Source organism: Rhyacophila brunnea, unplaced genomic scaffold (genome assembly GCF_057557595.1).
Source record: "Rhyacophila brunnea isolate RB1 unplaced genomic scaffold, BYU_Rbru_1.0 scaffold_8, whole genome shotgun sequence".
Lineage (NCBI taxonomy): Eukaryota > Metazoa > Arthropoda > Insecta > Trichoptera > Rhyacophilidae > Rhyacophila > Rhyacophila brunnea.
In genome coordinates this window covers 47,268,270-47,296,023 of record NW_028233350.1, presented here as the reverse complement: position 1 = coordinate 47,296,023, position 27,754 = coordinate 47,268,270, and the positions used below count along the sequence as shown (strand labels likewise).

Sequence of the window (27,754 nt, the reverse complement as noted above, 5' to 3'; positions counted from 1 at the left end):
GCGGACATAAGTACACACACGGTTTTTTTTTTTTTTACTAACTGCACAATAAAAATATTATAAACATGGTAAGGCAGATAATCAATCGGCAGGTTGCCAATTTCCAAGGTGTATGAAAAGATTATAGGTCATGATGAGTAGCTGACAGTACAATTAGTTATTGTCATTATAACATCATGATAATATATATTATAACGAAATTTTGTATTCGCAGGTTTAAAATATTAGCAAAAAGTTAAATACATGAGAACTTTATTCAATCTACTATGGGTACATACATATTATATATTAATTACATGACACCATGTATGTACGCTAAAGTGAATTGATTATCTTTCGTTTTCTCATTCCTTCCACCCACGTGTCGAGTTGTTCTTCCGGAGTGGGAATATCTTTGCCGTAATAATCTTTAGGCGGCGTTCCCTCTTCGAGTCTCACAAAATAGTGGCAATACTTATAACGGACTTCTCCAAAACGTTGCTTCGCGTGCCGCCGAACACCCTTTAAAACTTTTCCCTTTCCCACAAATGATTCGGCTGTAAAAAATATAAACATAAAAATAATTATAATTAACCCATACCAAAGGACAATGAAAATTGATTGTGTGTAACACGAGTGTGAATTCGTTATATCGTGGTCAATTATTAATATATATCTTTTTTTGCCCCGCAATTATTTTGCCATGTACCACACGTTAGGAATCGTACGAGTACAATTTTTCTCACTCGCTCGCATATAATAAAGCTATAGGCGCGAGTGAAACAAAAGTAAGCCGATACATTAATGAATGTTATTTTTTCAGTTAATAATTGGTAAGTTACATTACTTTTATTTTATGTATGAGACATTAATATTGACATTTATAATATTATTAATAAAGTCTTTCCACATCCTCTCTTCATCGCGGCCGCGTCCAAAGCGTGTCCTACGCAGTCAATCTAGGTTACCCGTATTATATTTTGATTTCACATTTAAATTTTACAATTTTTTAAAAATAAAATTAAACGCAGGCAAGATTGCAGACGATAATGCATACCGATAGGGGATGGCAAGAAAAGAAGAAAACTGGAAAAAAATATAGCTTTATATGCATAACTGATTACTAAATATTACGCTGAATATAAAAGAATACTAATAAGAATGTTAAGTCAAACTAATGGAACCTGTGTCGATCTTTATTAAAATATGTGGAATAAGTACACATTATAATAATATTGTGTTTTATTTTAATTACAACAATGGCTTTCCATCCAGAATTCTCAGTTAAAACGGTTGAAGTGATCATACCGTAGAGTAAGAAACAAGTCAAGAGTGAGCGTATTGTCCGGCTATATGAGGCTGTTTTCTATGCGTATTAATTCAAACATGACAAATAGTTTATTAGACTGCGGCAAGTTTAACGTGAAGCGTGGCCGTTTCGAGACTGACAATCCTTTCAAAATATCGTCGGTGTTTTGCAAAAAGGGCGAATTAACCAAAATGCTATTTTACAGGAGGAGGATTTTTAACTATTGACATTTATTTGTTTATGACCTGTGGATGATTATAAATATGTAACAAGTTTATAATAAATCTTAGAAAGAATACTGACATTATAATAGGCATTGTTATATAATATTTTAAAAGGCCTAATATGTCACATTGGTTTTTTATTCGTAATTTTAATTAATTTAATTTTAGTCGATTATCGTTTTTAAGTACTTTCCTGTGGAGATACAAATTCGCCGTTTTTACACAACAAGCTAGTGGGGTACATAATGTATTTTTATTAAAATCTCGATTTCGCCAAAATGGTTGATTCGCCCTTTTTACAAAACACCGATGATATATCGCAGCGCCACGTTTTCGCAATCTACAACCTAAATTATCCAGTATAATTAGGACAAAAGTACTCCAGATAATTATAAATTCGGACAGTCGAAAAATAATAATAAACCCGTTTTACTTCTGGAATAAACTTTTGCCATTGTATTTTTTAAAATGACACCGTTCATTCATTTTTCTTAATTATAATCATTATAAAAATGAAGATCACAGTTTAAACGGGATAATCTGGATAATCGTGGTCTGCATACTAGAGGATCTACTGTATTATACAATCTTTGTTTATCTCAGATCGGTTACTAATTTGCGATACAGCAGGGCATTTCGTGTTTATAAATTGACCATGTAACCAATTATAAATAAAATAATTATTCAATATTATTTATTGAATAATTATTTTATTTTTAGGCAAAAACATGTATAATCAAAATACACCGCACTATTTGGCTGATTTACGATCAGCCAAATGACCATATAATGGTTGAACAGCAGTGAAGTTTAGGCTTGCATTCCAGTTTATTCCATATCTCTCTAACATATTTTTATCAATAAGCGCTTTCGAAGTCTTTCCTCTATCGCACTCACACACTGGTTTTGTTTTAGGCCTTGGATTATACATTATAATTATGTTAATAACACCTCATTAGAGCCGAATCCACATCCATCGGTTTAAGGCACCGATTAAGTAATTTCTACCATATTATTAATCACGCCAAATATTAGTAACAATTATGCATCCAAGGTGTATCCGAAATAACATTCAAATTGTCGACCATCTTTTGTGATTTTGAATCAAGGTATTTTATATTGAATCCTAGATGATGTTAGGATCTCTCAAAATTATACTTTAACATTTTGCATTTTGCAAAATATGAATTAAATAATATTATGTGTTTTGGACTTCGAAAAAAATTAAAATAAGACAGAACATATTTAATTCAATTTTTTCGGTTCACGTCATGGAAAACATGCATATGTTTACTTTATGGATAAGTTTGTATGTCGACTTGTATACGTACCGACCCATAAATTACTTGCAAATTCAACATTGTGGTTTTCTACAGCTAATGCCTTCGCTTCGAGGATAACATTTTTTACTTCCGCCGAACCCTTCTTCAGAACAAAGCTCAGCTGCTTGATGGCCTCATCCACAGACATCCCGCGAACCAAGCACGCCACATACCACATCTTGTCTGGGCTATATTTTATATTTCGTTTCTCATGACAGACGTACTGCGAACAGAAGTAATCGAAAACTAATTGAGTAAACGATGTATTCTTGCAACTACATACAGCTGAATATAAATGAATCAATATTATGATTAAAGTAGATAGCGTAAACATTTCAAATACTTTTTTGAAGTTACACTCCTTTTGGCGAAATGTATTTTTGGCGTGTGTTTCATACATATAATTTATTTTTTCACACGAAAAAAAATGCACTCGATTGGATTCGAACCACCGATTGTTCGGTTATCAGCCAAACGCACTACCTTTACGCCACAGTATGATACCTACTGCAATCGTGACGATTATACAGTATAATATTATAGTTTAGAATTGTTCCGTTGCCTAGGCAGCAAATTTATTATTGTCGGCTATTTGCAATTCGTTACGTAAATAAGCGATTAAACGTGACATGATTAAGAGTGACAGTTGGTAGTGACAATAAAAACAACGTGAAACAATTATTTATTGTTTACATAATTTAGTTAATATTAACATTACATAATTTAGTAATATAAGTTAAAGTGTATAGAAATAAACCAACGGCGTTCCAATAAGCGGTCCTTTTTCTTGAGTGTGTAATGTAGCAAGATAATTAAGAGCTAGTCAAAGAATCTAGTTTATCACAAGTTTTGTTATGCCAAAGAAGTATAACTTCTAACATGCGTACATAAGTACACACACTGATTTTTTTCCTTTAATTTTTCTTCCTGTACCATACTGCTACATATTATGTAACGCGATATCTAACAAAAAATCATAAATCTACTACAGTTTTAACAGTGGTTATATAAATATTCGGTGATTGAAGTTATCACGAAGAGACGATTTACGTGGCTGGGACACGTATTCCGGATGCCGCCAAAGGGTGCGGCACTTCGTACCCTTGTGGCATAGCCTCGAGGGTTCTGTCGCCGTGGCCGGCCCTCCCTCACCCTGCAGCGGTGCTACAAAAGCAATCTACGTGCTGCAGGTCTAACATGGCGGAAGGCGCAGGAGTTGGCGATGGACCGAGGTAAGTGGCGCCAACTTGTGCTTGTCCTATGCCCCAATGTTGGGATGTGATAGGGTGGAAGAAGGAGACAAAAATATTTGCGAATTTTCCGAGAACCCCTGACACTGCTCGCGAAACTGCGGTGGGGTATCACTACTCCAAGTGGATAATATTCTAACAAACAATTCAGCGTATCGGCTATACTCAAAATTTGTTTTGAGCCTTGACAAACGGTTGCCAATTCCTGAAGGAGGTAATTCACAGTAATACAGTCGCAGTCAATGGTGATTTATTTATCAATACCTACTGTTAAGTCATAGGATAATGTTATTCTTCAATGATTAGGTCACTTTAACCCATCGCGCCGCGCCCTATTGGCGCCGGTGGAAAATCAAAAAAAATTAATCATATTTTCATTTTTTTTATAGTTGAAATTACTTAATAATATAATAAATGTAGCTATCATTTTATGATGTTAGTTATATACAGTCCAATATATATTTTTTAGAAATATTTGATTTATAAAATCTATTTTTATTTAAATTTGTCAAAATAATGATCAGTTCGCTAGATATGAGGTGTTTGAGACAGTCATGGCCCTCCATCTTCTAAATATCTTGAAGAGTATTATATTTAGCTCCAGTTTTAGTATATCTTCCTTTTATTATTTACTTCTATCATGGACTTTTTATCTATGTCATTTTGTATAAAAAAAGGCTACAAAAACCCAAAAAACTATATTTGACATGTTTTTTTCATTCCACTTATACACAAAGTTTACTTAAAATGTAAATACTTAACAGAAAAATTCAAAACCTATAAATATTTAAAAGATTTATTTGAATTGAATGAATAATACATGAGTTATATCAATTTTAGTAATCAGTGTGCCTTTTTAAGTGATCCTGAAAAATTAATTCTGTCTGGAATGGGTTAATATCGAGCGCTACTTGCCGCTGGCTTCTCTAAAACCGACATGTATCGAAATAAACTCCACACGATTATTTTTCACTCAAAAAAACTTAAAAAGGGGTTTTTCAAAACTCTATTTTTGCACAAGTACTTAGTGCCCTTTCGCTTTTGGGGCGACGATACAGTGTAAGAGTCTATACCTACGAGTATAAACATAAACTTTTTTCAAGATTTTTAATTATTTAAAAGACCAGTGTATTAAATATGTTCATATTACCGCTGGCCTTTTTTCTTCGTGACTCTCTTGTGGTGGAAAAATTGTCTTATTGTGTTTTAAAAAAACGCTTCTGGTCGGCTGGGTATCTTTGTACGCCGATAGATTAGAACTTATATGTATATTCGATGCAATTATTTTGGTGATAGAATTTCGCAGAGGTACTCCGAGAAAATTGGATAACTTTTTAAAGGACTGCATGATAATATACTTAAAATAATATCTTCTACATACAAAATATCAAATGCACGAATAAAAAAAAACTTTTAGGTTAAGGTTTTGGTGAAGTTTGACAGTTTCAATTCGTAGACAATAATATTCATAAAAGTGTTGCTACTGTCGCTGAAAGTCCTTATCTATGGAAGTCTACAGTGTACAAAATGATCATAATTTGGTTGTTATAACGAAAATAACAACAAACAAAATTTTATTTGCTATATTATTGAAAAACTAATTAAATTATATGAACTTCGACATGTTTACTCATTTATAATTTGTAGAAAAAACCAAAGATTAGTTGTTTATGGTTTGAAAATACTCGAAATTTCGACCGTGCGCCATACATTTTTCTAGAAACTTCCTTTTATGGTCTGCCATTCGCCGGTTGATTCTTGATTCGCCGTATAGTTGAGTGTTGAGGATTTGTCCCTGAGCGTGCTTTTCAGTCATTTTTTAATTAGTAAATTTGGTCTCTCTAAGCATTTACCCGAAAAAATGGCTGCAATGTCTGTCATTGGAATAGATTTCGGCAACGAATCGTGTTATGTTGCCGTCGCTAAAGCCGGAGGCATAGAAACTATAGCAAACGATTACAGTTTACGAGGAACTCCGTGAGTATTTTACATGTGTTGTAGATTTATCGATATTTTCTGAATTATTTTAACGGTGTTTATGCCGTAGTCAATATTATAATCCATCAATCGTAAAAAGATACAATGCGCGTTACATTCTCGAAATTATCTGCGTTTGACGTATATGTCAGACTAAAGTCATCATTTCAACATTTCAATGCCTTCAGTTTATTTCGCGAAATTATTAATTTTAGAGAAGATTTAGGAATAATTTTACTATTCGAGATATGTTTGAAGACTTACAAACGTTCTAATTTTTTTTTATTTCGTACGCTATATTTATCATCAGTTAGGTATCTAACCTCATTAGACAATATTGTCCATGAAATAATTGAAACTCATTTTAAATTATTCATTTATTACCGTACTGAACCCAGCTATGCTGGAGGGGTCCGGATTGTTTGCTTCTACCAATCTATTTATTATTGAATTATGAAAATGATTATGTTGTGAAATATATACTTACCTCCATAAGTACTTACCAATTATTATTAAAGAAACATTTTAAATGATTATATGTACCTATTTGAAATGGGTATGTCTGGAAACTATGTACGTAATAATATTATGTAATTACTTACGGCATAATAAAAAAATCGGTGTGTGTACTTATATACGTGCGTTAGAAGTTATACCTCTTTGGCGTAACAAAACAAAAACTTGTGATAAATTAAATTCTTTGACTAGCTCTTAAGGGGGGACATGCTCGTCGAAGGTCAAAATTGAGTTTTTATTGTATTTTCAAACCATGATCCTGGACACTCCTTAAACGTTGTAGATAATCTATTTATATAATTTTGAAGCCTTATTATCCTTTATATTTATTTTAAACATTTGATGACTGCATGAAGTATTTTTGTTACATAAAATAGTATTCTTTTAAACCTCTCGCTCTAATGTTTTAGAATATAGTCATATTTCGGTACAGAACTGTGCAGTGGTGTTAAGATTTTTTACATTTATTAATTTTTTAACGCATTTATAAAACCATTAGTATAATTTATTACGAGATAATTTTTGTAAAATATTCACGATAAAAAATTATTTTGATAATCTCTGTGATCCCAAATTTGACAAGAATTAGGCATTTTATTATTCAAAAAATCGGCAAGATTAACACATTTGAAGATGATTCTAAAGATATTTATTATAAGCTATGTCTTTGACCATTCAAGTGTGATAAAAATCTTATGAATAATGATTGCTTTATAAGAATTATTGACCTAAGAATAAGGTAGTGTTTTTTTGAAATACGCCATTTCTTTTGTCATTCCCTAGTGGTTAAGCTACAACATACGGCCGTAGCCATAAAATTACAAACTATAATTAAAGTAGGGAGTAAAATTATGTTAACGCGCGTGTTTGAACATGTACCTAACCGAATTTTTTTTAATTTTTTTTTAAACGGTACATGTTCAAACACGCGCGTCAATATCATTTTACTCCCTACTTTAATTATAGTTTGTCAATTTATGGCTACGGCCGTATGTTGTAGCTTAACTACTAGGGAATGACAAAAGAAATGGCGTATTTCAAAAAAACACTACCTTATTCTTAGGTCAATAATTATTATAAAGCAATCATTATTCATAAGATGTTTATCACACTTGAATGGTCAAAGACATAGCTTATAATAAATATCTTTAGAATCATCTTGAAATGTGTTAATCTTGCCGATTTTTTGAATAATAAAATGCCTAATTCTTGTCAAATTTGGGATCACAGAGATTATCAAAATAATTTTTTATCGTGAATATTTTACAAAAATTATCTCGTAATAAATTATGCTAATGGTTTTATAAATGCGTTTAAAAATTAATAAATGTAAAAAATCTTAACACCACTGCACAGTTATGTACCGAAATATGACTATATTCTAAAACATTAGAGCGAGAGGTTTAAAAGAATACTATTTTATGTAACAAAAATACTTCATGCAGTCATCAAATGTTTAAAATAACTATAAAGAATAATAAGGCTTCAAAATTATATAAATAGATCATCTACAACGTTTAAGGAGTGTCCAGGATCATGGTTTGAATATACAATAAAAACTCAATTTTGACCTTCGACGAGCATGTCCCCCCTTAATTATCTTGTTAAATTACACACTCGAGAAAAAGGACCGCTTATTGGAACGCCGTTGGTTTATTTCTATACACTTTAACTTATATTACTAAATTATATAATGGTTTCTCGTTGTTTTTATTTTTAAAGTACCAACTGTCACTCTTAATCATGTCACGTTTAATCGTTTGTTTACGTAAGGAATTGAAAATGTCCGACAATAATAAATTCGCTGCCTAGGCAACGGAACAATTCTAAACTATAATATTATACTATTTAATTGTCACTATTGCAGTATCATACTGTGGCGTAAAGGTAGTGCGTTCGGCTGATAATCAAACAATCAGTGGTTCGAATCCAATCGAGTGCGTTTTTTTTTCGTGTGAAAAAATAAATTATGTGTTACATGTCACACGCCAAAAATACATTCTGATCTGATTTCCCAAACGCGCCAAAAGAAGTATATCTTCAAAAATGTACAATATTTACTCATTTACAACATAATTCCTGTCTTTCTCTTGTCGCTAATGAGTTGAGGTCAGTCGCGGGTTGGAATCCTGCGAGACTGGGTCTGGGTTAAGTTTACAGGTTGAGTATCTGGATCAGCACATGTAACCAATGTGTTAAGTGAGTGGCTGACAACTGACTCTCTAAAGTCTGTTGAAATACCTCCACATTGGTGATGGATCAGAAATAATTATATAAGTAAGGATGGTCCATAAAGTTCTCCAAGAAGGGACAGGGAATACAGAAGATTTGCCAAGATCTGAAATTTGATGATGGCATTGGATTTTAAGACTAATGATTGAATTAGCTGTGAGTCATTTCTCTTGCGGATTCATTTTTAGTAAATTGCCATTGTTATTAGCAACAACAGCAATTATGAAATATACAGATATTGCCGAAATAAATTTATATTAGTCATCATTGGATGATATTGTTTTATTAATTGTCAATATATATCGGGACAAAGGTCCTAAAGAGGTAGGTACATTGACTTGTACTGGAACCTAAACGTTCATAATATAGTAATTAAAATGAATATGAACAATCACAAAAAGTTCCGTGTGAAACGTTACAACAGGCTGCCAAATAATATAGCAATAGGTACAATACGGCTGCCATCTTTCAATGCGCCAATGTGCAGAATAATAATCTTCATATTATGATCGTTTTGAAACAATGTTATTTTTGTTATTTCTACTTTTAATTGAGTCATTTACGTTTAACCATTCCAAAGATGGGTTTATAGCCTGAAACAACTGCGAAAAAGAATCAATCTAAATAAAATTAACAAAAATAACTTTCTTTCAAAACAATAATACTTAATGGAGTTCTACCGTCTAAACGCCAGTAAACAGCACTAAAAATATTGAGAAACCGCCATTGGATATTGTAATATAAGAAAGTACATGACACTCCCGCTGGTTACGGTCCAAACTTTTCTGGTATCAGACCATTCTACTGCTGATTCCGAGTTAAATTCCTGACTACTTGAATCTAGCTGAATGTCAGGAATCTCCGAATTAATCTATTTTCCCCACAGGGTTTCGTTTAGCGCACAGAAAGTGTGCGATGTCGGATGATAATTTTTAATCGTGATTGATATATGTTGCAGATCATGCGTGGCGTTCTCTCAGAAGAACCGTATCTTGGGCGTTGCGGCCAAGAACCAAATGGTGACCAACATGAAGAGCACAGTCACCGGCTTCAAGCGGTTGCTGGGCAGAAAGTTCAATGATCCCCACGTGCAGCGGGAGCTGCCGCACCTCCCCTTCAAGGTGGAGGAAAGAGGGGACGGCGGGGTGGGGGTGCGGGTGCGCTATCTCAACGAGGAGCAGGTGTTCACGCCCGAGCAACTGACCGCCATGCTCTTCACCAAGCTCAAAGAGTCATCGGCCATCGCGCTGCAGACGCAGGTCAACGATTGCGTCATCTCCGTACCCTCCTACTTCACCAATACGGAAAGGAAGGCGCTGCTCGATTCCGCCGCCATTGCCGGTTAGAAGATTTTATTTACATCGGTGGTTTTTAAATTTATTCAATTTACTGTACCCTTGGTGTATTCTCTCCGAGCGGCTAATTTAAATTGTTCAAAAGACAAACGTGGGTTTTTGAACGAAAAAAGTAGAGCGTTAAAATAAATGACTGCCCTCTAGTCTAAAATGTGAAACCACTGTAACGATAGTGAGAGAGCAGTTTAGAATCTGATTTTTTATTCTGGATGATTTTTGTAATTTGAAAATGTGTTTTCACTTTTTATTATCGCATATTAACACATAATATGAAACTCCTGCTTAGTACCACTAGTGTAGTACTTATTATTTGAATTATTTGGCGATATGCTAGTACTGCACTGTAAGAATCCGTCAAACTATTAAGAGGGTTCGTATCCAGTGTTGCCAACTGTCATTGATAAAAACATGCCAAACGGGTTGCGAAAACGAGCTATTTGGCATGAAAAAACACTAGATTTTGTGAAAATAAAATTGCAAGTAAATCTACTTATTCTACCAAGAACGAAGTCAATACATTTCCTTTCATATATTATTAAAAACATGCAAAAATCGAAAAAATATAATATATACGTGTAAAAACATTTTAACAGAAATATATTTAAAAATTGACAACAAAATGCCTATATTCTGTCAACGGCGTTCAATCTTCGTTTTGTGTCATTCCGATAATCGTCATACTGATGTCACATACCTAAGTACACTAAAAATTATATGATACCATTTTACTATAAGCCCATGAATGCTCCTACTGTTTCAACTTGTTAAATTATGTTTTATTTCTCGCACTACTAAAATCGGTACCGACCTACCTGCATTAAGTAGGTATCCGATGGTCAGAAATTTGATGCGTATGAAAATAAATATACTAAATATCTAGCGTATTTTCAGCACATTTAAAGCTGTTGGAGGTATCAAAAAATGCTAATAAAAACACCACAAGCTAGATGCCTATCGAAAAATGCTAGTTCTGACAAGAATAACGCTAAATTGGCAACGCTGATCGTATCATTTTTTTTCTTTCACGACCCGATTAAAATAACTGATTCTTTTATTTGTTAAATTTAAAATTTGCGTTTATGTGTATGTTTTGTTCTCACCTAATCCCTTTTGATACGTCTTCACCCTCTCGCTCACATGTTACACTGAATAGATTTTTCAATCAAGACAAATGTGTTATAAAAAGATTTTTTTTGTAGAATGAATACACATTTTATAAATTGTCACCGAGTAAACTCTGAATATTTTGAAATGCTCAGAACATTTTTTTATTTTTTAGGCCATTGAAATGAAAAAGTTATAAGTATAATTGGTGTCAAGTGATGTTTGACTGTATTTTTAACTTTATTATCTGACGCCTTTGCATCTTATATAACAGGGGTGGCGAACCTATGGCACGGGAGATGGATTTGCACGGCACGCGAACGAAAACCAATAAAAAATTTCAAAAAAGTTTTACAAATAAATAGTATACTTACCTACATATAAAAAAGATAATGATGACATAGCCATGCGCTTTTTCCTTGTCGAAAATATTTTCCTAAAAAAAACGAGCCGATTGTTTGGCACGTCAGACAGTCGATAAATATTTTTTGGGAAATTTTGGCACGTGTATGTAAAAAGGTTCGTCAGTCATCCCTGTTATATAATATAGTAAAGATGTTATAATCAGTATCAAGAGTATGACGTCAAGTAATAAATACTTATTGTTATTTTTGTTAAATATTTTTTTGTTATTCGCTTCAATTATAAATTACTCGTCTCGTGTATCTTCTTCTCGATAAAATATCAATACGACCGCTTCGACTTGCAGGTCTGAACGTCCTGCGATTGATGAATGAGACGACGGCAACGGCGCTGGCATACGGCATCTACAAGCAGGACCTGCCGGCGACCGAGGAGAAGCCCCGTAATGTCATGTTCGTGGATGTAGGGCAGGCGTCACTGCAGGTGGCCGCATGCGCCTTCCACCGCGGCAAGCTGCGCGTCCTCGCCACTGCCTCCGACGCGGAGTTCGGCGGCCGCGACATCGACCTGTTACTCGCTGACCATTTCTGCAGAGACTTCCAGACCAGATACAAGATTGACGCCAGAAACAATCCAAGGTGAGAAACACCTCACAATTCAATTTGTGGATGGTGTTTACTCACCTGAATTTTATTTTTCCTGCAATTCGCTTTTATATTTGATGTTTTGGAGCTACAGTTTGCTTGGCCACCTCAACCAGACTTCTCCGTTCCGTTCGGTCTTCCATTATCTTCTTTTGGCACTCGCAAGTCTTTCTGTAGATTGTCAAGCCAAGCCGCCTTCTCGAAGTTCATTCTTCACGATATCTTTTCTTTTTGTTTCATTTATCATGAGACATTTCATCGGCACACTATCATCTATATATATCTGATGACCATCTCGTTCCGGGTGTTTGAAATATTGCCTTTACGCTTTCAATACCTGCTGTGTTTATACAAGGCAGGACAGAAGTAAAAAATATTGTGAATCAATAAATATTTTTCAAAATCGATTCTATAAAAAACAAAGTTTTAGGAGAGGTACATTCATTAAAATTGTAATGTTCTTGCATCCCCTGTATAGTTTTGCATAAACTGGTTTTAAAGATGCAATGTTGATGTATGTACATTCTGAACATTTTTCACAATTTGTAATGGTTCCTAATATGTGATATCTCATTATAATCCATTCCACCGCTGAGGATGACTTTATTCAATGATTTTTTCATTTGTGCTTTACAGAGCTTTCTTGAGATTGCTTCAGGAGGTGGAGAGAATCAAGAAACAGATGTCGGCGAACAGCACCAAGTTGCCTTTGAACATTGAATGTTTCATGGATGAGAAAGACGTGACTGGAGAGATGCAACGGGTCACTATGGAATCCCTCTGTTCCGATTTGTTCAAGAAAGTTGAGCAATGTCTCCAGTATTGCTTACACATGTCCAGTGAGTTTTCTGATATCTCTATTTTGAGTGAAATTTTGTCAGAATATTGTGGTTACTGTTTTTATTGGTAACCCATAAGTTAACATTATGACGGCAACGTAGCTTTTTGCATTCGAAAACGCTGTCATCATTAATATGACCATCATATATTTTTAAATGACATACAGTTATAAATATATAGTATATACATACTAACATTTGAATAAATGCATGCCCTGCGGTTAGAGTTATCCTAGCAGTCTGAGGATAATAATTTCGATGATGGCACATGCTGACCGTCATTCATTCGACATTTCGAAATGGATATAGTACGTTTGCATTGATAATCAGTACTCATTACAATTTTGCTCGAGTCTCAAACGAAGAAACTTAATATGTATTTGTTTTCTGTGTACAATCCCCCCGACCATGTCCGATCCTAATAAGATCATATGGGCATCCGTAGCGGTGTGCAATATGGATATTCAATTATTTTGACAGGGGTCACTTGTCACAGCGGTGTATCGTTCTTGTTCTACCATAAACGGCTGACTTTCGGCAACCATGGTTGTTTTCGGCCACAAGTATTTAAGTGTGACTTTGCTTGTCAACACGTGTCATTGGTTTATATTTGGAATTTTGATCCTAGAATAATTTTTTATATTTATTGGATAGGTATATTGTTACGGATATTGTGTAAACAGATAACTGATGATAATGTACGAAATATTTCAGAATTGAGATTGGACGATATTCATTCCGTTGAAGTGGTGGGCGGATCGTCTCGTATTCCTGCCATTAAATCAATTATCGAATCAGTATTTGGAAAGCCTGCTTCGACTACACTAAATCAAGTAAGAAAATATAGTTTTATCAGAGAATATGTATATTAGGAATGAAAGAAAATATTTTTCAGCACTTTTCCTCCGATTGAATTAAGTGAGATGAAATTTTGTATTTGATTAAATTTGAATTGTGATGCTGTGTACACACCACACCGGTGAACTGCGGCAATAACTTGCATTACAAATGATACATGCAAATACCATTATTTAATGCCGCTTCGAAACTCTTTGTGTCCATTGAACTATTGACAAGTAAAAGGTTCTCCAGGAACCTTCTTGAGGTTGATGTGGTGCTTGTTTGTGCGAGGTGGTTTGGAGGGGACTATGTTTGTGTTAGTACACATTTAGACAAAATGTCTAGTGAGCTTCATTTAAAAGATAACGCAGAAAGGCTCGATTGTCTGATCTTAAAGCCTTAGATCTTAAGCCTCTGTATTCAAACTGTTTGTTGAAATTTAAATAGCTGAAATAAAACCCTATAAAATCATCTGTGCTATGTATGACGTGTCAATATTATTGGGATATGTTTATTGAATAGGATGAAGCGGTGGCTCGAGGCGCCGCCTTGCAATGTGCAATGCTGTCTCCTGCGGTGCGCGTGCGAGACTTCTCCGTCACAGACGTCCAGCCGTACTCTGTTCGCCTGGCTTGGGACGCCGACGCCGGAGAGGACGGGGAAATGGAGGTCAGTTATAACACTGATTATATCTTACACCGATCATTTGGAACTAGAATGTCGGAGGAGTTACGGGCAAGGCGGGTTATTTGCACATCCCTGAGGGTATGACAAGACCTGGACGGCCGTAACTGAGATGGCTGGAAAACGATGTCATCGGATGTCCAGTTTGGCTATAGATTTTGTAGTAGGTCAAGATCCGCTAATGATGATGACCATTTGAAATGATTTCATTTTTTGCGATGTCACTTTGCCGCTTGCATTTAATACATAGCTACATTTTAAATTTACTTTCACTACAAATATGTTATAGAATAGTTAAGAAATGTTGAAATGTGTAAGACTAATCCGGTATTAACATAGTAGTTGTGTGTGCGCAGGTCTTCCAAGCGAATCATGCTGCCCCCTTCTCCAAATTGCTGACCTTCTATCGCCGAGAGCCTTTCTGCATAAGCGCTTATTACGGCGAGCAAGTGCCTTTCCCCGACCCCAACATAGGTGATGTTAATTACATTTTTTTTTACATTAATGGAATTATTATACAGTAAAACCCCGATAATTCGAAATTCGCTTAATCAAATTTTTTGTCAATTTTAGAATTATTTTTCATACAAAAAGTTTGTTTTAAATCGAAATATTCGTTATTTCGTAATGGAAATGGTTTTAAAATGGGTTTTTGGTCCCAAAGGCCATTTTCATCCAAAAATTGAAATAAACAATTAATTGTAAAATACTTTTCGTATTAACGAGGTTTTACTGTATTTTTATTCTTGGTAGGTAACTAACTGGATATCTGATGAACTCTTATCAGATATCACTGGATATCAGATTAATTAGTGATCAATTACAAAATGTAAATAATGTCCAGAGATAGTATTACGAATTAGTTTACTATTAAATTACATATTTACCACAAAACACTATTTTTCAATACTTTATCTTTAATATATAAATTGATAATATTTTTTTTCCGGAAAATTCGATTTTCATTAATTTGAAATCAAATTTTCAGGGTCCCTTGCTATTGGTTAAATAACATATCAATACCAGCTGTTACCTATTTTGTAGCTCAATTCTAATTTTAACACGCATTTTACTAATGATAATGAAAAGAGTTGGATTCGATAGTTAATGAACTCTACCAACACAACACACAGTAGAAAAGTACTCAAAAGATCAAAATTATTAAAATGAATAATATCAATGTTAATTTAATGTAGTTGATTTTATAACATATTATCCTAATTTATGCCTCGGCAAAAGTTGCCTCTCACTCTGAGTCGGCCGACTATAGTTTGTTAACCACGGTGATAGGGCGTCATTTTTAAATGCCTTCATCGATTTCATTGGGGAAACAGTCAGAGGATGAAGACGAATAATGATGTGCTAATTTTGGGCGATCTGTGTGGCAGGCAAGTGGAGAGTGAACGACATCACGCCCACATCGGAAGGAGAATCACAGAAGATAAAGATCAAAGTGCGGGTCAACCTGCACGGCATCGTGACGGTGGCGAGCGCCTCGCTGGTGGAAAAGAAAGAGGCGGGAGACAATAGCAAGGAGGCGGCCGACGGGGCGGAAGCGGAGGGGGAGACCCCCATGGAGCACAACGGGGCGGAGCAGATCAACGGCGAAGGCAACGGGAGCGACGCTCACAACGAGGTGAGCAACAACTCTTCATCATCCGCATCTACGGGGGACGAGCGACAGTCGCAGTCGTGGACGCAGCGGGTGGGGAGTTGGTTGTCATCGGTACGTGCAGCGCAGCCCTTCTTCACCGCTCTCTCTCGCCCGCACCCGTGCGCACCACATGCTCTCTCTCTCTCTCACTCACATCTCAGCGGACGTTCTCTGTTGCCAATGTTGTTTTTACCTCGTCTCTTGTTCCTTCCGATGTTTTTATCAATTCCTTGTACCCTTTTTTGTTTAATGGTTTTTGATTGATTTATGTGTCATTCGACTTCAGAATTTTTCTTCTCGAGTAGAGGAGAATGGGTGATTGAATCTAATCCAAGATGAGATGCGCAAACGGTTTGTCTCTCGACCCCCTTACGCTGTAAATACGACATTAATAAATGAATCGGTATTTAGTTTTGTGTTCAATTCAGGTTCCTTTTCCTAAACCATTCCTCGCACAGTAAGTCCATTAATATTAAGCCCATATGCTCCTGTTTAGGTATGTAATAAATAACCTAACACATTTTTTTTCGTTTTACTAAAATTACTTTTTATTAAATAAAAATTGTACATAATATTGTCTTTAAAATTGTAAATTGCTTAGGAGCTTTCAGTTTCGTCTACAGAATTTTAAATTGTAAATAATATTAATACTCCCGAATACATTTTAATTCAAACATCGATTGATCAATTGATAATTTACCGCATGCGTCAAAACTTAATCGTGATTACATGCATGGTATCAAACAATGGCGAAATGACTATATGATTGGCTATGCAGATCCAAAAAAATAATGCACATCAATAATTATTATTAGTCATACTTAGGATTATAATTGAAGATAATAATAATAATGGTATTATGATATTACTACTGATTGAAACTAATAAAAAAATCGATTAAAACTTAGATTTTAGGTTTTTAAAATTCATTTAATTTCTGCATAAAACGAGAAACAAATTGTATATGATTTAATGGGGTAGAAAAATAAATATTTATTCATTGCATTCTACATATATAATTCACCGATCTACTTCCATAATTTCCGTTGGATGGCATGTAATATTCTGTGCAAAAATATGAACGGAGTATAATATATAGATTAATAGTCTTTCATTGACAAAGTATTGTGACAACTATCAAATTATATCACACGTTTGGATGTTTCCGTTAGTCTGTTACATACTGGTGTGATATATTTATTTCTATTTAAGGAGAGTCTTCGCCACTGTTATTGAATTGAGTATAATCGAACAAGTGAGGCCAATTGTTTCTTTGTTTTTATTATTTCACCTTCCCTTTGCTCTGCTTTTGTGATATGTTTCGATGTCCATGGATGTTTCCGACCGCCTTGAAGAGATGAAATTGTTTTAATATAACGATGTGCGTGCGTACGTCTGCGGGCAGGGCGATCGTTTGTCCGTAAGGATTTCAAGTTTTTGGCGTGATTGCAGGAAATGACCGACGTGGATAAAAAGGATAAAAGCAAAGGCAAAAAACAAATGGTCAAACTGGTGGAGCTGCCCATCAAAGCGGAGCCGTGCGGCTTCACCCAACAGGAATTAAACAACCTAACGGAGCAAGAGGTATTTATTATCTTCGTTTCTTTTCATTAGCCTGTCCGGAGGCATTGAGTGCGGCTGTCAGTTCTAGACTTGTCCAAAGGGTCTTGTCATATTTAGGAATGTCATATTGAAAGAAACATATCGATTCTTGGTATCGGTATTGTGTCATAGGAAATGTATCAATACTTCCAACATTAAATTTCACAAAAAGATTTTAAATGTTTCAAAATTGCAGTAGTTGTAGTAGTAAGTACAATTAATAAAACACAGAACAGAAAATACGGCACCATAATAAATCATGGCGATAAAAACATGAAAAAATTAAATGTCAATACAAAATACATTATGAAAAACAGCAAAACTCATCAAAACCGCTAGAATGGTTCGTGATACATAAACCTGTTTGGACTTGTAAGATCGATGTCATGTTTTATTAAAAAAAGCAGAAAACCGTTGTTAGAAAACCAGAAATCTGTTTTGAAATGATAAGAGAAATACACATAGATGCCTACATATCGCGTTGCAAGGCATATTTGATTGATATAACATTCATACAAACACACCAATATGCCGACGTGCATGTATGTCCATACTCTCGGAAAGGTTAACAGCCTATCTCCACCCTTCGCCGTTTGATGATCATAGTACATTATAATACCATATTATTTATATAACAAGTTTTGATGTAGGTGGTACAAAAAGTTTTGTAAATGACATGGTCAAATCTCTCCCCATTTCATGGTACATAGTTATTAGATTAAGCCTTAAAATTATAGTTTTATATATTATATGACCACACTGGGGGTGCAATGTTTTTTTGACGTATTGTAGCAATTATTCAACTGTCAAAATATTAAACTTCAGAATGATATATTTATTGATCGACATACCGTATAACATATAAACAATATCTATGTAGGTATCTATAATATAATGTCTATTATAAAATTAATGTTATTTTTTCAGTTTATTGCAAAGTCAAAGTCATATTACTATTTTATTAAAATTTTTTGTTCAGTTTTCATATTTTAAATTTTGTTTTTCAAATTCCTCGTTCATCTGCGACATTTTGCTTATCGGGACCGTGTCCAAAACGTGACCCTGCAATCAACGGATTGTTACCTGTATACTGAAATTACACATTTTTTCATTGGGGAGGAAACGAATATCAGTTATAACATGATGTAAAATTCCATGGACATTAGTTACACATGTACAATTTGGTCGGTTGAATGATGTTCCAGTGCTCAATGCAAGCGGCAGACCGACAGGAAAAGGAGCGGGCGGACGCTCGCAATGCTCTGGAGGAGTATGTGTACGACGTGCGAGGCAAAGTGTGCGAGGGCGGATCCTTGGAGGCCTTCGTTCCAACGGTGCAGGCTACTTCCCTTTCCAAATTGTTGCATGACACAGAAAATTGGCTCTACGAAGAAGGAGAAGACTGCAACCGACAGGTGACCGCCGTCATTAGTTAATATTTCCTTCTTCCCTTTTAGACACGCGTTGATTAGTTTCAGATTATTCACTTTGCTGTTGTCTCTTGTACAGTAACTTCTTGACATACAACGGGGTTTTGTTCTGCAACTATGGACGTTAGTCAAATTTCATACAAAAAATAACAAAAAAAAATGTCTTGGTTGGTAAATATTATATTGTACTTTAAAAAAATCTATCATTGTCCGAGTCTATATTTTCAAATTTTTTAATTGCCTCATAAAATTTCTTTTGACACAATTTTTTTGGGTTCTTCATGGTCATCTAGTTTTAGCTCCATTACATTTTTTTCTGCAACTTGTCGTTCCTCAATCTCAATTCTTCTCAATCATCCTTCACATCATTTTCCAAAAGTTGATTTACATCTTCGTTGTTGACTTCCTGATTGAGTTGTTGAGAAAATATTAGCCACCTCTCCTCTACTAAAGTTCATATTATGTAATGATATATTGTTATTAAACCTTATGCAGTTCATACATTTTGTCTTTCTCAGATATTTTTTATTGAATGAACTGTGTTGTAATTTTTCCAAAATTCTCGCAAAGTCTGACCTTGATTTCCGCAATCGGTTGGGCAAAAGTGATTATTAAATAATGCACTTTGAAGTTGGAAATTCCTGCTTCATCCATCGTCTGCAGTATACTTGCGGTATTATGAAGTAAATAAACCACTTTTATGTTTTGATGAGACTCAACAAAGTGTGGAGGGTCGTCTGGCCTTTTTTCGTCCTAAGTGCGAATAGTCATTAATCGAGGTGGTTGTATCTGGAGAAGTTACTGTATTAGCTTTAGTTGGTGTGAACTTTTATGGTTATTACTGCGATCCTCGCTTGTGATTAATTGTAGGATTCTTTTCACAACACTGCTAGTATCCACACATGTCATAAAAATATTCATGTTTATGTAAAGAATTAAATCAAATCAGACAAGGTGAAGATATTAATTTATAATGTGTATATATGCAGGTGTACATGGATAAACTGAACGAGCTCCGCGGGCTGGGCGAACCGATCAAGCAGAGGTTCCGGGAGTGGGAGTTGTGTCCTGCCGCTCTCCAAGAATTTTCCATTGCGATTCAACTCGGCCGTAAAGCCGTTCATCAGTGCAAGTTAGTCAATTATTATCCTGGTTCACGAAAGACGAGTGCTCTTTTTGTCCGTGTCCGCTCCTTAGGCGGGCCTTGCGGACACTGTTTCTGGGTTTTATCAGTGTTTTAATTACGCAGTCTCCAGTATTTATCTGCTTTTTTATATGGTTTAAAATGAAATAACATGCAAGACCCATTTTGGAAAGATCTTTTCGCAAATTTCTTCGATTATGGCAACTTTTTGAGATACGCAATGTGCATGCACCGTGATGTGTTCATCTAGTGAATATGCCCGAATGTAGACTGGGCTAATTGACTTTCATCCAACATGTAGTCTCCGCACTTCGCACATGACACGTGTCGACACCTAGTGTTGATGAAAAGCCGTTTTATCTATGGTGGAAAGTGTTTAATTGATTATACCTGATTTCCAGGAGCGGCGATACGAAATTCTCCCATTTATCGGAGCAAGACGTACAGAAGTTAAATGATACAGTGGAATCCGGCCATCGGTGGGTGGAACAGACTCGTCAGACGCTATTATCTGCCTCCAAAGACCAAAACCTTCCCACATCAGCTCAACAAATTACTCAAGAAAAACAGGTACTTTATTTAAGCTATTTTTTTAACCCATTGGAGAGCAGGCTGAATGAGGTGAATTTTTCAGGATCACTTAAAAAGGCACACTACTCTGATTACTAAAATTGATATAACTCATTTATTATTCATTTAATTCAAATAAATATTTAAAATATTTATAGGTATTGAATTCTTCCATTTTCTTCTTATTGTGCCATCCCCTAGCGGAGGTCGGCCACCATTTATATTTTAAGTTTATCTTGATTTGAACTTTGTGTATCAGCTGAATCAAGAAAACATGTCAAATATAGTTTCTTGGGTTTTTTTTAGCCCTTTTTTATACAAAATGATAATGATAAAGTCCACGATAGAAGTAAATGATAAAAGAAAGATGTACTAGTAATACTTGAGCTAAATATAATACTCTTCAAGATATTTAGAAGATAGAGGACCATTATATGTTTTTTACTGTCTCATACCTACCAAACTGATCATTATTTTGACAAATTTAAATAAAAATAGATTTTATAAATCAAATAATTCTTTAAAAATATATCAGACACTATGGTTTAATTACTATCATAAAATGATACATTTATTAATTACTTCAACTTTAAAAAAAATCACAATATGATTAAAATTGTTTGATTTTCACTATGTCCTGCATCTTGTAACAGCGGCGCCAAATTGGCGCCGATTGTCTCCAATGGCTTAAATGAAGCTTATTCTTGCAGCCAAGATAATCATCAGACCTAGATGACTGATGTACAATTTACAATTGCATACATAACTCAACCTTGTTTCTTTCCTTTTTTTGTTAGCCGATTTGTATTACATATGACTAATTCAGAGTGTATATCGTTTCCAGAACTTCGATAGCACAATCAACCCCATTGTGAATAAACCGAAACCCAAAGAGAAGACCCCTCCCCCCGCGGGCGATGCCCAAGGTCAAGCCCAGGGAGAGAACCGACCGCAAGCCTCACAACCCACCGCCCAGAGCGAGCAGCCCGTCGACCAGATGGATGTAGAATAGATAAACACCCGTGGTCGCCGGTCGTCACTCCCTCGTCATTACATATAAGTGATCTGTAATGGAAATGCGACATCTCAATACATTATAACCCTAGCTTATTCCGTATAACTACCGATATTGTCATATTTATCACCCTTCTCCCGTCACACACCATTTTTGTGGATAATTTTTACCCCAGTGCCACGCTATGAAAATATATTGCTGATAGTATGCAAGTTTGTAATGAAGTTTCCATGTTGCATTATTCTCGGTGATATTATTTCAGTCCAACTAACGATGCACCGGGCTGAAGGTTTTTTGATTTTTTCACCTTGCAGACGCATAATAGTTTGCGCCGTGCATAACATTTATTTTTGAATAGTATGTAGGTATTCATTGTTGCAGTAACATAGTTAATAAATATTTCTGTGATTTTCGTCGAGCGTATCGCGCCCCGAACCGAAAGTATTGAGATACTTGTACACGAAATGGCGATATGCCGTTAACCATCAAAACCACCAATAAAATATTAATGATATTTTCAAAATTGTTTTTTTTCTCGGTGATGTAGAGTTGAAAGTCGATCACTCCGAAATCTTTATTCGAGGCGGTGAGAAGTCTCCGTCCTCATAAGACTGAGATGTTTTCTAATTTACTTACGATTGAACAGCGGAAGTCGTGCGAAGAGTATTAAAATTCGTCCGGTGAGAGTCGACATGTTCGAAAGTACATATTATAATCAACGGGAAGGGTGGTGACCTGAAATGTTCCATCTTTCAGGTGGACAGGGGTAATTGATATTTCAATTGAATAATTTAAGCATTTAATTTGTATTTAAAAACTAGGACTATTTTATTTTGCATTTCTACTTAACCAATGTCATCAATTAACACTCTCCGCATTTACTGAAAATAATATTTCACCTTTTCCATTGAGAAATTTAAAAACCGGCAGGTGACCCAGATTGGGCTCACTGAATCGTGACAATGCTGATATCTTTCGCTGAAAGCATTTCTTTCGTTAACAAATTCATCATATCGTTTGTTGAATTAATTTATTTAGATTATAAATTCCTACGATGTTGACATAATATCATTCATCATACTTCAATTACAACTAATCTACCTAGGTTTCATATCCCTATTTCAATAACACGCAATATAATATATTGATATATGACAATATCAGGAAACATCAAAACTAAAATTATTATTTATTTTTTGTCGAGTCGTTGAATAGTCGGCAGCTTGCCGATAATTTGTATATCCTATGTCGCAGCGCGATGTCACAATATGAAAATAGAGGAGTTTCGTTGTAATATTCAATGTAGAATGTTACGCTTGAAAGTCATGACAACGCCGCATCAAATGAATGTGGTCCTATACATACCATTACATACTAACTTAGAACAAACATTTTCATAATGTTATCTATTGTGAATATGAGGTATTTTGTCAACACAATGGTGGGTTTATGTGATAATTATTTACATGTAATTTTAAGATGACCGTGTTGATGTTTCTTACCGGTTTGTTATGATTTGAATCGGTACCCGCTCATTAATTTTATAAAATAGTTTGCCATCTCTCGATTCCTTTTAAATCGCCAAAGAGATAATAATATAAAACTTACCTCCATTCATCGTTCACACAATAGGTCCTTCATAATTTTCGGGATCAGAAAATAAGTTCTGTCCTCTGCGTAGTATTTCATTTTATATTAAATTGTAGTTTCATTGCTTTAATTTGATTCCGTGAGATTGATAAGTCTCGTTTGGCGATTGTAATATGGAAAGACAATCTAATCTGTTTTACAGTATTGAATCTTGCGAAAGTTTAATATTTTATAAAATAATTAAGAAATTCACATCATATAAGCATACCATTCCATCGGTGTTTTTTTGTTAGTTTTTCTGTGAATTGTTTCATGTAATACGATTCTACCGGACCGAGTGGGGTTCTGCATATCTATTTGTAATAAAATTGCTTATTACGTAATTTATGTCGTTGCCTAGAGAATTTTGTTTATTCACCATTTAAGTGTGTTTGCTTGATACTAATTTGTGAAACGGTTGCAATTTTTCAATATCCTATGTATATAATATAGCTTTAAACTAAAACGGCGATTTAAAAGAGCACAGCCAGTAGACTACGAATTTATAATTAGTTAATAAACGGACCATGAAATGGTTCAATTTATATGTTCAATAAACATATATTATATTACACTGTATTTTATTGTAATATCCAACACCCTTGTTTATTTAACATTTTCATTCTCCGTAGACGGGACCGTATAAACAAAAAATTTAAACAAAGCGGGGACATATCAACAGAACAATTTTGTGAAAATTGGTCGGCATTCAAATGGAGTTTACAGAATAAAAATATTACTTAAATAAAGAATACGGAGTCGTATCGCTTTATCATCTGTTTTTTTATAGATCTCTATGTAACTTAAAACATGATGTTCCGTTCCGCTTGTGATCGAAAGAGCTAATCGCTGACCTTATGAATTTATATGTAAAGTTGGACTATATTGAGTCTCGATTATAAACAAAATCGGTGCGTGTACTTATGTACGCGGGTTTGAAGTTATACTATGGCGTAACAAAACAAAAGCAAATGAATAGAAAATACGATAAAATAAATACCGCATTGACCATTCACATGTCACACGTGGTGATATAAGTCTTTCCGAAATTAAATCCACCACTCGTAGATCATGAGGTATTTCTGGAAATTTGAAACCATTGTACATTGACATTAATGGTATAAAGTTTGAACGCATGTGGTGCATAGTTTAATATTTGCTTCAAATATATTAGGTATAATCATGGTTAAAATTTCTTCATGTCCAGAAGATAGAAGTTTTAAATCGTCTTTGAACCACAACCTATCACATACAACACGCATGTCCAAATGAATTATTGGAGAATTTTTTTAAAATTCATGGGCACTTCTGAATCGATTATAACCGCTGTATGGCAAATATGAGTTTTGGTCCATAGCAACTTGATGTATCTGTGACCTGCCAATTGGTTGTAGGTTTTTTCTCTGAGCTCGAAACCGTTGATGATTGTGCGTTGATGTTACTGGAGCAGTTTGCAATGTTGTATGACAAAATTATCAAACGTAGAAGATCCGTGATTTAATGACTCATTTTCATTCAAAGCCATTTTACTGTTTTTCTTTGTCTATAAAGTCGCATGTGTTCTGCTGCTGTCATGGCTTTTTGAATTCGTACAGAAACTCCTGGTTGAGGTTGAGCTGAATTTTCAGATTTTTTTTGCAATCGATAGTGCTGACAATTTTCCGCGTTAGTCTTCGGCATCGCAAAAACTAGAATAAAGGAGGGCCACTTATTGGAGTGGCGCTGATTTATTTCTATACACTTTAACTTATATCACTGTCACCTCCGAAAGGGGGGGGGGGGGGTAGGTAAGAGCGCTGAACCCCCCCTGATGATGATGGGTCATTTCATGGTGATATCGTCTGCTTCTTCTTTCGGGGACATGCTTATGTTGATTGACAACGCGGAATTATTGGCGAAAACGGGCAAGAATTAAAAATATTACCTACAAATTCTGTCACTGAAAAATGACAAAAGGACAGCCTTTACACCCTATGTACCTGGCTGGTAGGTACATTGGGTGTCATATTTCTGAGAATTTTTGCTAACCACAGAAATATTCAACCAGACCTTTTCCAGGTACATGCTTTGAAAGGGACTGCATTTGCTGGGATTAACATTACTGCACTAAATTACAGCTTGCTTGTATGTTTAAAATTGAATAAGTATAAAATTTATAATGACGCTAGGTTTTACTTTGCTTGCTTCTAGAATTAATGTAGGTATAAAGAAAATGCAGGAATGATTTCATTAAATTTTGTAGAACTTGCAAAAGGGTGACTATAAATTTTCATACATCTAAGCTTACGGGCTAGAAATTTGCCTCGCAGTCGATCTGTTCATGTTTGCATGAATCAGCCCAATGATGATTCAGGCCTCATGGCCTTGGATCCTCTGAGGATGCCATGGTTTAGGCGGTATCATCACTAAATAAATTATATGTGTAATTATTTCTCGTTGTTTTTATTTTATTTTGGCCAACAATAGTAAATTCGTTTCCTAGGCAATGGAACTATCAAACTTGCGTTTGTATACAGCTGACAGATTCGCAGCTAATTTCATACTGTCGTAACGGTGTGCACGCGCAGCTCTCAATTTCACTCTCGCCCCAAAAGAATTATAACTTCAAAAATAGAAACTTATGCGATGTAACATAAAAAAATATTACATTTACACGTTCTTTCTTTTGATTTCCAAAATATTTCAATCTCATAAACTCATTGCCAATATCAGCTTGTGAGAATCTTGAATTTTTTCATTTCTCAAGATTTGAGACTTCTAAAATTCAAATTTTTTTCCCTTCGAATCCCGAGAATTTTCAAGAAATATCTATATTTCTTTTTTTAACTCAACTGTCCCAAATTTTTTGTTGAGATCAAATTGGAGACCTTTTTTATGTTTTACGTATCATATTTCTTTTTCACTGGTGACTAAGAAATTCCATTACAGTTCAAAATCAAGAGTTTTTTTGCTGAATTAATAAGTTACCTACCATCAACACATCTAAACATCATGCTATCATGCATCATAACTGAAAATGTTATTATTAATTTTTTATCTGTGCATTCAGCATAACTGGTTACATATCGACACCTCCTACTTATAAAGCTGTAACTGCAAAATGGTACTTCTCAGTAGTACGATTTTAATAAATTGTATGTATTTTAATAAAATTGATGCTAAAATCATAATTTTTTAGTTGATTGATATAATATTTATTGATTGAATTTTTGTTTTTTTCGATTATCATCGTTGTTATCTTTAAAATTATTTAATAAATGGCAATCAAGCTAAAATAGCCAAAACCGCAGTGACAGACTTACGTAGTAGGAGGGTGTCGATATGTGATGAATGAAATGAGCATCACTAAATTTTCCTATAAAACACTCGAGAAACGAGAATCCATAATATTCATAAGTTGACAACCTCTACAACCAATGCAGTATTTTTCCTTTAAAAATCCATTTTCCCCTTTTAAACTTTTAGATTAGAACTACACACTCCAGTTTAAACTGGAATTTTAAGATGATCCGTTTAAGATGTGATTGTACTTTACACATCCATTTTTTTGTGTGCTCCTGTATGTTGACATTCTTTTACAAGCGAAAGGATGTTCATCAATTTTTTCCGACCATGTCCGATCCTAATAGGATCATATGGACCTCCACAGTGGCGGTTTGTATTGACAGATTTTGTTTTTACGAGAAATGGATGTCAGCCACTTGCTCAACCTATTAGGTCCATACTCTGACTCATACACAAATTGAAAAATTGTGTACTTGCTAGATCCAGGTTTCGAACCTGGGACCCACGACGCAATAGGCCAACGCTTAAGCCGCGCGGCCATCATGGGTGTTCAATTTAAGTGACTAGTTTTATTGCGGTCACTTGCAGGGTCTTTACCTCGTGAAATCCCGCACGCTCCAGGATGTGCGGGAAAGTGCGTTGTAAAGGCCGCCATTTGGAATAGATCTGTAGGTGTAGAATTTGAACTCTGGATCGTTTGTCAGATCACTCGGCTAAAGCATTACCACCTACGTCCTACACTCGGTGAATGGAATAGCCAATTTGGAGAATATTAAATAAAAAACAA

The 27,754-nt window shown here is 34.9% G+C and overlaps 2 protein-coding genes across 3 annotated transcripts; one reads left to right on the top strand and one right to left on the bottom strand.

Moving 5' to 3' along the window:
- Positions 1–36: 36 nt before the first annotated feature.
- mRpL22 (mitochondrial ribosomal protein L22) lies at positions 37–5,560 on the bottom strand. The gene is made up of 3 exons (XM_085958967.1): positions 5,235–5,560; positions 2,844–3,057; positions 37–536 (listed from the first exon to the last, which is right to left on the bottom strand). The coding sequence occupies exons 1-3, from the start codon at positions 5,430–5,432 to the stop codon at positions 316–318; spliced, it is 633 nt and encodes a 210-aa protein (XP_085815093.1). The 5' UTR covers positions 5,433–5,560; the 3' UTR covers positions 37–315.
- Positions 5,561–5,823: 263 nt separating this feature from the next.
- Hsp110 (heat shock protein 70Cb) lies at positions 5,824–24,254 on the top strand. 2 transcript variants are annotated; one of them, XM_085958965.1, is made up of 13 exons: positions 5,824–6,061; positions 9,768–10,150; positions 11,978–12,269; positions 12,912–13,114; positions 13,829–13,947; positions 14,477–14,623; positions 14,995–15,112; positions 16,027–16,274; positions 17,745–17,876; positions 19,100–19,309; positions 20,314–20,456; positions 20,870–21,038; positions 21,883–24,254. In XM_085958965.1, the coding sequence occupies exons 1-13, from the start codon at positions 5,946–5,948 to the stop codon at positions 22,048–22,050; spliced, it is 2,448 nt and encodes an 815-aa protein (XP_085815091.1). In that variant the 5' UTR covers positions 5,824–5,945; the 3' UTR covers positions 22,051–24,254. The 2 variants fall into 2 exon arrangements, with proteins under 2 accessions (XP_085815091.1, XP_085815090.1); XM_085958964.1 differs by having other exon boundaries at positions 16,027–16,364; positions 17,769–17,876.
- The last annotated feature ends 3,500 nt before the right edge of the window (positions 24,255–27,754 follow it).

Excerpts from the sequence above, each read along its gene's own strand:
- Hsp110 (XM_085958964.1), top strand. The coding sequence starts at position 5,946 with ATGGCTGCAATGTCTGTCATTGGAATAGATTTCGGCAACGAATCGTGT. Across the intron at positions 12,270-12,911 it reads GACGCCAGAAACAATCCAAG|AGCTTTCTTGAGATTGCTTC; the intron begins GTGAGAAACACC and ends TGTGCTTTACAG. Across the intron at positions 16,365-17,768 it reads TGGGGAGTTGGTTGTCATCG|GATAAAAGCAAAGGCAAAAA; the intron begins GTACGTGCAGCG and ends GTGGATAAAAAG.
- mRpL22 (XM_085958967.1), bottom strand. The coding sequence starts at position 5,432 with ATGCAGTCCTTTAAAAAGTTATCCAATTTTCTCGGAGTACCTCTGCGA. Across the intron at positions 3,058-5,234 it reads ACGAAGAAAAAAGGCCAGCG|TACGTCTGTCATGAGAAACG; the intron begins GTAATATGAACA and ends TTCTGTTCGCAG. Across the intron at positions 537-2,843 it reads TGCAAGTAATTTATGGGTCG|CCGAATCATTTGTGGGAAAG; the intron begins GTACGTATACAA and ends TATTTTTTACAG.